The 10,006-nt window shown below is 35.9% G+C and overlaps 2 protein-coding genes across 4 annotated transcripts in view; both read right to left on the reverse strand.

Annotated features, from left to right (window-relative positions):
• Positions 1-3,584, reverse strand: part of nedd1 (NEDD1 gamma-tubulin ring complex targeting factor) — a 9,667-nt gene extending 6,083 nt beyond the window's left edge. Inside the window, 6 exon segments of the mRNA XM_082159481.1 lie at positions 886-953; positions 956-1,025; positions 1,174-1,290; positions 1,373-1,467; positions 2,499-2,642; positions 3,442-3,584. Of these exon segments, the coding sequence (XP_082015607.1) occupies positions 886-953; positions 956-1,025; positions 1,174-1,290; positions 1,373-1,467; positions 2,499-2,634 (486 nt within the window). The 5' untranslated portion in view covers positions 2,635-2,642; positions 3,442-3,584.
• On the reverse strand, positions 3,518-9,541 carry sh3gl3b (SH3-domain GRB2-like 3b). 3 transcript variants are annotated; one of them, XM_082159488.1, is made up of 11 exons: positions 8,989-9,541; positions 7,128-7,196; positions 6,939-7,011; positions 6,705-6,848; positions 6,483-6,616; positions 6,093-6,251; positions 5,785-5,888; positions 5,578-5,693; positions 5,452-5,484; positions 5,268-5,342; positions 3,518-4,410 (listed from the first exon to the last, which is right to left on the reverse strand). In XM_082159488.1, the coding sequence occupies exons 1-11, from the start codon at positions 9,031-9,033 to the stop codon at positions 4,202-4,204; spliced, it is 1,161 nt and encodes a 386-aa protein (XP_082015614.1). In that variant the 5' UTR covers positions 9,034-9,541; the 3' UTR covers positions 3,518-4,201. The 3 variants fall into 3 exon arrangements, with proteins under 3 accessions (XP_082015614.1, XP_082015616.1, XP_082015615.1); XM_082159490.1 differs by having other exon boundaries at positions 6,939-6,959; positions 8,989-9,022; XM_082159489.1 differs by lacking the exon at positions 5,452-5,484 and having other exon boundaries at positions 8,989-9,531.
• Positions 9,542-10,006: the final 465 nt, after the last annotated feature.

Genomic DNA, 10,006 nt, shown 5'->3' on the forward strand with positions numbered 1-10,006 from the left:
AAGAAATATCTCCTGAACTTTTTTGACGGCGATCAGCTCACAAAAACTGATTTTGCACGGGCACTTTGCACTGCTCCCTGAATCGACGCGCTTATTCATTTGTGGATGTTAACAGAATCTGTAAGTCAGCTATGCTGTTTACTTCTGAATATTATATTTCATTCTGGTGCGCTTAAAGTTATCGCTACTGTGTAACGATAGCCTATGCTATTCACCAACTAAACATATCCTATTCAATGTGTTCACAGTCTCTTTCACGGGCATCATTTGTAGTAGCCTATTCACAAGCTTCCTCAAGCATAGCGTTTTCTCGGAGTTCACTGTGTGCTTTCTACCATGCACAAATATGTGTGTAATTGTAACAATGAGCACTCAAACACACCAAACCAACAATTACTAAAAACACACTCAAAAACTGATTTTGCACGGGCATTTTGCACTAGCACTTAGAAGGTTGTGGTATTCATAAACACTCAGTCAGCTACACTGTTTACTTCTGAATATTATAGTTTATTCACAGCCATCATTTGTAGTAACCTAGCCTGCTCCCTGAATTCAATGCGTTCACAGTCTCTTTCACGGGCACCAAACCAACAATTACTAAAAACACACACAAAAACTGATTTTGCACGGGCATTTTGCACTAGTTGTAATAATTATTGTTCATGTTTTCACTCACGGACGTCTGATCGCAACGGACTCGTGAGGAGAAATGAACTGGAAAAGATTTTTCTTTTCAGAAAAGTTCGCTTTGAAAGCTGTTTCAAACTGCAAGCTGTATAGCAACTCCAAACATAGTTTGTTCTGGCCTGATTTTGTTCAAAATTATGTCACATATGATGTTTTGATTGAAGCATATCGGGGCCTTAAAGAAGTCAAACTCACCACATTTGGCCCATGGCCGAAGGGTTTGCTGGACAGGTTGGTTGTGATACTGTGGAGGATGATATCCCACTAGTGGAGCCTGAAGCTATATAGCTATCGCCTCCATTAAAAGACACACATGTCACTTCCTCCTTGTGGTCCTATACAGAAAGAGACAAAGGAAATGGATTAGGATGTAGATGTCTGTCACTGTCTAGTGATCTAAACCTTCCCCTGAGTGTGTTTTGTAACTTTATGCCTGAAATATGCAAGATATACGACTACAAACGGTTTGTAACAATGCAATACCTTAAGGGTTCGATGCAACCTTTTTGTCTTTAGGTCCCAGATATTAATGCTGTTATCCAGTCCTCCACTGACCAGGAACTGTGACGTGGAGTTCAGACTGACACGGGTTTGTTTTTTCTATAAACAGAAGGCCATTATGAGACACACATAATCTTGATATACTGAAAAACAGTAAGATATCAACAGTTTGTCAGCTCACCCCTTCACCCAGCTCCATCACTGGAACTGGCGACGACTTGAGACTGGAAACCACCAGCTTGTCCCCTATACTGCTGGCACTGACCAGGTACTGATCTGAACACTGTCAAGGCAAAGCACTTTCATCTATGAAATAATAAGAAAACTAAATGCTTTGTTATTAATACTTATGCACCATGTTTCTCCAAACGAGGTGTTTTTAATCTATTAGATGCCACAAATGCACAAATATGATCATCCTCATGCATCCCCAGCCTAAAGTTTAAAAGGCAGCTAGATATTTTAGTGTATAAAGACCTAACTTTGACTCATTTAAATTGGTATACAATACTATACCAATTTAAAATGTTATTTAAAAAATATCAAGTTTCTATTGTTACATTAAGCGTTCTTTTCTACTAGTACTGTACTGTTTTTTTTTTTTTACTCTATGTAATTTTTATATTTATTTTATTCCAATTATTTATGTATTTATTTTAACAATTTTAATATCTTTTTTTTCTTTCTCTTTTTTTAAAATGTCGACATGAAATAGAAGTTGCGAGCCTTTACTTCCCTATTGTGACATATATCCGAGTGAAACGGCTTCTCGAACAAGACAAAATGTACGACGGGACTTGATTTTGTCCATGGGGAATTGATTGGATTGCCGTTTGCTCCGGCTGTGATCTCATGTGAGTGACAGATTGTCTCGCCCTCGTCATTAGAGAAGAGATTCCAAGGGAACATGCATTTAAAAAAAATAATGACGTGCACGGACAAATCATTTATAATACATACTGCAATATTCCATGAAAAATAATAATTGTCGATTGGATTTTAAGGTGACTTTAATATAATTGTATTATTTATTTAACAATTTTTATTATAAATGTGTATTTATTTTTACATTTTTTTTCTTTAAACTTTTCCCCATACCACAGTTTGAAAACCCTTGGTCCAACTTATGGCCTACCGGGCAATTCTGAGTCAACTCAGAGAAATCGCACACTTCACTTTGGTAAACCAAAGGGAATATCTCTTCTAAAAGATGCTACACACATTATCATGTCTTAAGCATACTGGCATTACTGTGGGACATGCGAGTGATGCTGAAAAACGAGTGATTTCACAATGAGAGAGGATACTGCTGCTGCTCCAGCACACTTGAGCCACTGGATGTGTGGCACTGTGAGGGTTGAACTGCTCCACCACCGTCATGGAGGTCGAGTCCCAGATCTTCAGACAGTCACCTGACGACACCAGCCGCGTGACGTCCTCCATAGCGACGGCTGCCAGGAGAAAAAAAAGATGGGACAGCTGTCAGGTGCACAACACTAAGTTTGACATCAATAATAGATGCTTCACTTCAATAAAAAACAGTACAGGAAAAATAGTTCAAAATAACTAAAGCTGCACTTTAAAGAGCTGTTAAGGCAATTTTGTTACTTTTTATGATTATGAACACACTAAAAGATTACACTTTATTTGTACAGACAGCAAATTATCTGTACATTCATTTCTGTGACCGGTTTCACAGACAGGTTTTAGTTTAAGCCAGGATTAGGCTTAGTTCAGTTAAGACATTTGAGTAGCTTTTATAAACATGCCTTAGAAAAAAACATTACTGGTGTGCATCTTGAGACGAAGCAATGACATATTTTAAGATATATCAGTGCAAGTTGCTTTCAGTTGAAACTACTCAAACATGCATTTAAGTCTGCGACTCGACTTAAGCCTTGTATGTGAAACCAGGGGATGGTGTTATTCTTAGTCTGGTTTATTATTTATAATCTGAATTGTGCCAAAACTAAGCTTAAAATATCCTCAATGACTCTGACTACATTCTATGCAAGTTAGCCAACAAGCATAGCAGCTAGTTCATGTTAATCTTCTTAAACTTTAAAGAATCAGATTAAATTACATAAAAGTGACTTTAACAGCTAATTTTGACGAGAAACATTTAGAATAAACCCGTTACACTCGTTAAATATCTTTTACTCTCCAATTCGCACTTATTTGTTGCTGTTCGTGTTGTTGTGCTAATAGTTTCTGCATTCATCAGCTGATTAGCAACAGCTAGCTACTTACCCTTGGTTTAGACTATAAAAAGTGTGGCAAATTTGAACGCTATGCTGGTAAACACTTCACAATACATCCACGGTGATTGAGTAAATGTATCCTTTTATTTGAAAGTAAAACTTTTTCATATCAACAGAGTTTGAACATCCGTGGCTCCAGTAAGGAACCGCCACTACGGCGCGCCGCTGGGCTCAAAACAGGCAAACATTCGGAATTACAGCAACGCCAGTGTGGGGAGGGCAACTAGATGTCATTGCATTTCTGTGGCAAAGTTTGCTTTAATAAACACGTCTGAGAAGGAATATGCGTTCAAATATTTGTAGTACTCTTAAATAGCAAGTAAACATAAGTTATTTTACTATTTGATTTACATTCATTTTCATAAAGAGAACACTGGATATTTCAGCTAGCAGATTGTAATGCAGTTCAGTGCACATTGGAATTTATTTCTATCTTTATTTAGGACAAATAAAGATAGAAATATTCGCTCCTGAGAAGGATCAACATCCATAGTGCACATAGGCTATAATATAAAGGATATTTAAGACTTTAATATAGCAGCATATTTATTCAACATCTTGAGATTCATAAAAAAAAATCATCAATAAGGAATACAAGGCAGGGTAGATGACTTTGCATAGTGATCATACAGATAAATATACAGGGCTCAGAAGTGCTTGACACATTATTCTTTATCAAATAATCAAAGTTTCTGAATCTCCAAAAGCTTGAAAAGTTCATGTTGTCCAGATGCAGTGCTTTCCCACCGTCATTGTGGCAGAGGTACAAGGACTTTGACGTAGTTCATGGGAAATAAGCCAGACTCCCCTCGGATCATACCCTCATACCAGTTCTCGTCAATCTGGCTGGTCAGAATGATGATGTCACCCTCCTTAAAGTCCAGCTCTCCCTGGTTTTCTGTCTGGAAACTGTAAAGTGCCCGACAGCAAGGCTGATCCAAGGGGGGAGCGCTATCATCTAGCACACATCAAGAAAATAAGCTTTATTTACACAGCTCCTGTCTCAAGGTTAAGGTCACTTTACAGCAAAAATTGGAAACTAAACACAATTCTAATGTTTAATACAAATATGCAAGTTTCCTTCTTTATTTAAATGTTACTATTATATTAATATACTATTATATTATATTTATATATATAGCAAATTAAAGCCTAAGACCGCATTGCAAATCAATATTTAAACCTCTAAAAACTGTTAAATAAAGAAGCATTATGTAAACTGAATAAAAAATAGGATTAACTCATATTTTTTAGACTTTGTTTTATTCTGACCTGTCCTAAATATTATTTTTCTATAAAATAAAAACATATAAAAGGTTTTTAAATGTTTTTTTTTAAGATGTCTCTTATGCTCTCAAAGGCTGCATTTATTTAATAAAAATACAGTAAAACAGCAATACTGTGAAATATTATTACAATTTAAAATAACTGATTTCTATTGGAATATATTTTAAGATGTTCTTTTTGCAAAGCTGAACATTCAGGATCATTACTCCAGTCTTCAGTGTCACATGATCCTTCAGAAATCATTCTAATATGATGATTTGCTGCTCAAGAAACATTTCTTATTATTATCAATGCTGAAACCCCTTTCCAGGATTCTTTGATGAAAAGAAAGTTCAAAAGAACAGCATTTATTTAAAATAGAAATCTTTTGTAACACATTAAATGTCTTAACTGTCACGGTTGATCATTTTAAAGCATCCTTGCTGAATAAAAGTATTAATTTCTTTAAAAAAAAAATCTTACTGACTTCAAACTTTTGAATGCCCTGTATACATACAATTTTTTTGGAGGCAAAATTATCTTACTCACTGTTGCTGGTTGGCATGTCTGTTGTTTGAGGGTTTATGTTGACTTTCTCAGGAGGGTGAACCACAACCGGGGCATCTGTTAAAGTAAGATGGAAAGACATTAGTAGCAAAACTTGCTGGGGTACCTCCAACTACCTATAAAAAAAAAGAGTGAGAGTTTGTGTATCACATTTAAAATTACTTGCATTTTTCACTCAAAGCTTCAGTGATCTCAGTATCTGTGGTACATAATACAGTATTTCAGCTTGCAGAGCATTCAAAAAGAGTTAAACAGTTCATGTTTAACGCAATCAAATAACCTATTACCACACCTGATGACTGTCCCGACGAGCAGGCGGAAAGTCCATAAATATCCGTGTAGCACACTGTGCTCGCAACTGATTTAGATGCAAATTCCCTTTTGGGCTTATTGCTTGCATCTGTTATCCTATATACAGGGGGAAAATAAGAGGGCATATTAAATGAAACCAAGGTTAGTACAGGGACTCTGACGTCTATGGACTAATCATGATTCTAACCTGCTCTGCAAATTGCTCCTGAGATTTTCTAGAATCTGGCATGACTGGCGGTGGTAGTCTATTACTGCTCCTAAAAGACCTGAGAGGTGTTGCATCCGTTGTACCTAAAACAAAATGTCAAACGATCAATTTAGTAATACGTCATTCGAAACTGTAAAGGGCCTACTTTTATTTGTGTAATCTCACAATACGTTGTGCTTTTGTAAAACAAACAGGATGAGCTTTTTGCAACAAACTTTGCACACACAAAATGTATGTCACTGTAAACACTTTTGGTCATGGCTGTATTTTGACATATGCTAACTTACATCTCTTTCTAGGAGATTAAACATGCTTCTCTCAGCCAGTTCTTTGGATTCTTCAAACTTCTCGAGTGCTTTCTTCATTTCAGAGTCTGAAATCTTTCCTTTACGTCTCTTCTTGTAATCAAAATCTAGACGGCGGCCTTCAAGTTTTCTCAGATGATACTGACAACCAGAAAAAGAAGGAAAGCAATGGTTATGTCTTCGTTCACAATAAAATTGCATACTATTTTCACTTCAAATGCTCAGAATACATTTAAAGTCACACAATCACAACATTACACGAATGCTTTCATGCTGTGGATTAAATGCATCTGCAAAAGGACAGATAATCTGAACATTAGTAAATTGAAGCATCCAAATTTATCATCAAAATGATATATATTTAGGACTGACCTCAATTTCCTTCAGCTCTTTGTGCTGCAGGGACTGCAGAGGATCAATAAAGGTTCGTTTCACTCGCGCATCCATGCTGTCTCTGGCCTGCGCTACTTGTTTCATCGCCTCTCCCATTTCAAACAGGGCATAACCTACAATTGTAGCCAAACTCAAAACTGATATTTTGACATTTTAAAGCAGTAAACAACATCATTGTGCTTCATTATTGTGCAAACATACCAAAACCAGACTCAGCTCCAAGCTCATTGCCATAGTGCAACATGCAATCTCCCAGAATGCCCTCTGTCTGTGGATAGCCCACAGCCTTCACCTGCCCACGCATTCTGGACACTGTGTTGAGCATGCTGAGCTTTGCTCTGTATGCTTGAAGAACAAAAACAGGAGAATCAGCGACATATAATAAAAGAAAACACTGAATAAACCTTAAAAATAATAATCTTTAATATGAAATACCTGGGTTTGGCTGAAGATATCCTATAGTTTTTGGAACAAGGTCAAGAATCATTTTGTGGGTAATATCAGTTTTCTACAATAAAGCAATCAATAAAATAGACAAAGAAAAAAAAGTGTTTTTATGCATCCAGATTTTTGAATATTTTAAATAAACTATCTTCTTTATTTAGCTGGGATTGATATTAATACCCTTTCCATGTTGAGGAATTCCTCATCCAGTTTTGTTCCTTCAACTCCATTGATCTTTTCCTTTAGCAACTGTAAGGATAACCAAAGAGGGGGGAAAACTAATATTACTTATTTGTTGAGTGGGCTTAACAAAAAAGGTTTATGCAGTGAGTTAAGATATAGGACTCAATTAATCAGATGAACATTTCACTTTTTTTCACAATTTTGACACATAGCTTTTCATAACTTCTATGTTATGAAGACTATTATGTGTTTAAATAGTCACTACTCTTTCTGTAATGTCCTTAATATCATGAGTAGTTACTATTTCAGCACATAATAGTCTTTATAACATATAAGATGAAATTAAAGGACACTACAGAAAGAGTTGGTTTATTATTACATTTATAGTTTAATAGCTATCTTTACACAATGATATGATAAAGAGTGGCTGATCCAATAAAAGCACAATCCAATGTCAACAACATTTCAAAACAAAAGCAGGAAATCCGCAAGCTTTGCCGTTTTTAACACATTGTGATGATGACTGAGCATCTGTTTCCTGTGGTTCATAAGCAAAACTGTTTATGAAGGTCAGTCGTTTGGCCAGTGAATCCAAAACAATAAGAGAATTCAGATCACCATGAGCGAATCGAAAGAATGTGACCTTGGAAAACATACTTTGGTGGCTTGAGTAGGCTACCCAGAAACCGTCCCAAATACTGAAAACAAAAACTCCAGGAGTGAATGATCAGGCTTTATTAGAAATTCCAGTAGATTTTATTATCCACAATGAACTCAATATGAACAAAAACAATAGCAGATAGTAAGTGGACTTTGGATCCAAGATACCAGACAACACCCATGGCTTGTTTCTCACAAGTTTACATATTAGCACACTCAGTCCTCAAACCTCTGCATTAACAATAATTCAACAACACAAAGTGAGAAGGACATGTTTGATTAAATAAGTTGGGAGAAACACAGTTCTAGTGTGGAACTACTGAATTTAAACATTTACATTTTACATATAATCTAATGCCCTTTATATTTTAATATTGCATGTTTGTGAGGTGGTTGTGAACACTAAGACAATTCATCATTAACTGGGCCGTGAGGTCACGCACGGTTGGCTACAGCCTAGATGTGATGAACAGAGAAAGATTGCAATGAAGTGAGGAAAAGTCCTATTAATGTTCGAGAATCGGTTCCTTCGAATGCATCGTTTCAAGGAATCGGTTCAAAACGGATTCGGCGATTCTTTATGTCATGTAATTACGTCATCGCATGGTTCAAGGCACATCACATCGTTAACGACATACATAATTACGATATCATTTTTTGGGTGTTGTTCATTATACTTTAAAAATATATCTCAGGTCAGATCGTTGCTGCCATGATTCAGTTCAGGGGAGAAAAAAAGTCATTTACAACCTAAATAAAACTTGCATTCACTTCTCTAAAACTTTTTTGCACGTTTTAATAAAATGCAGCTCTGTTTGAAGTCGTAAACATAAAATATTTTCGTACGTTTTAAATGTAAAATTGCTGTTCTCGATCCAGTCCTATGATTCAGTCCAATGAATCGAGTTGTTCAGTCAAGAACCACCGAATCGATTCAGTCAGACTCGCTAGTGAAGCAGTTCGACTGATTCATTAAATAGAGCCGACTCAAAAGAACAATTGGTTAACGATTCGGGCATTGCTATTACACTACTCACGCAGTCAACAAACTCAGCATGTCACAAAAGTGTTCAAACTCTTTAAAGCCGCGATTTAAAGCGCCGTTAACAAAGTCGTCAAGGCTGTATCACTTTTTTTTTAATGACTCGATTACTGAAATAAATCTTGTTTGCATCGTCGCACAAGAGCTTCGTATTACCTGACTTGCTTTGTGAAACTGTTTCTTCAATCCTGCCACTGACATTCTTATCCGCGTTCGTCCTCAAATGTTTCACATGAACAAACGTGTCGGGATGGTTCAGTCTGTAGGATACTATCTCTGCCCGTGAGTCCACATTGCTCTCCACCCTCTTCCGTCCGTCGCAATGTAGCCTGTACTGTGATTTTGCACCTTGGGACATTGCCCAGATTTCATTGGTGGGGCTGTACTGAGATCCTGCAACTATGACAGTCCTAGAGGTCACTCATCGGTTACATGTATCTGTCTACTGCAGGAATTTCACTAGAAGGTGATACGGAGGACTGTGTTTTGAAGATGTAGGGCAGTGTTAGCCTACATAAGGACTTATATTCTAAAAGTTTCCATAAATAACTAGCCTATAGGGAAGTGTTTTCACACTCTTTACTCCAGTAAATTTGTTCAAAGGCAATTTCTGTATAGGCAGAAATTGACTACAAAATAGTTATTGGATATTAATGGGCATGTGGTCATAAAACAACACAGTGATAACAGTAATTACAAAAACAGTTTTGGTAGAAAATAATGGTAACACTTTATAATAAGGTTTCATTTGTTAACATTAATTATTATATTAACTAACATTAAATAACCATGATCAATACATTTGTTTCTGTATTTGTTCATCTCTGATAACGTTAGTTAATAAAAATACAACTGTTCCTTGTTTGTTCATGTTAGTTCACAGTGCATTAACTAATGTTAACAAATACAACTTTTGATTTTAATAATGTATAAGTAAATGTTGACATTAACAAAGATTAATAAATGCTGCAAAAGTAGTTAATTATTATTAGTCTGTTAACTAATGTAGTAACTAATGAAACCTTATTGTAAAGTGTTACCAAAATAATTATTAAATTGTATAGATTTATAAAATACACTACTGTTCAAACATTTTTTAGTCTCTTATGCTCTCCAAGGCTGCATTTATTTGATCAAAAATACAGTAATAAAGTAATATTGTAAAAATATATAT

Source organism: Leuciscus leuciscus (assembly GCF_965113295.1).
Source record: "Leuciscus leuciscus genome assembly, chromosome: 25".
NCBI lineage: Eukaryota > Metazoa > Chordata > Actinopteri > Cypriniformes > Leuciscidae > Leuciscus > Leuciscus leuciscus.

Coding starts and splice junctions, on each gene's coding strand:
- sh3gl3b (XM_082159488.1), bottom strand. CDS start 9,033: ATGTCAGTGGCAGGATTGAAGAAACAGTTTCACAAAGCAAGTCAG. Junction 6,252..6,482: donor AAGAGCTGAAGGAAATTGAG/GTCAGTCCTAAA, acceptor TCTGGTTGTCAG/TATCATCTGAGAAAACTTGA. Junction 5,343..5,451: donor TGAAGCTTTGAGTGAAAAAT/GCAAGTAATTTT, acceptor TTACTTTAACAG/ATGCCCCGGTTGTGGTTCAC.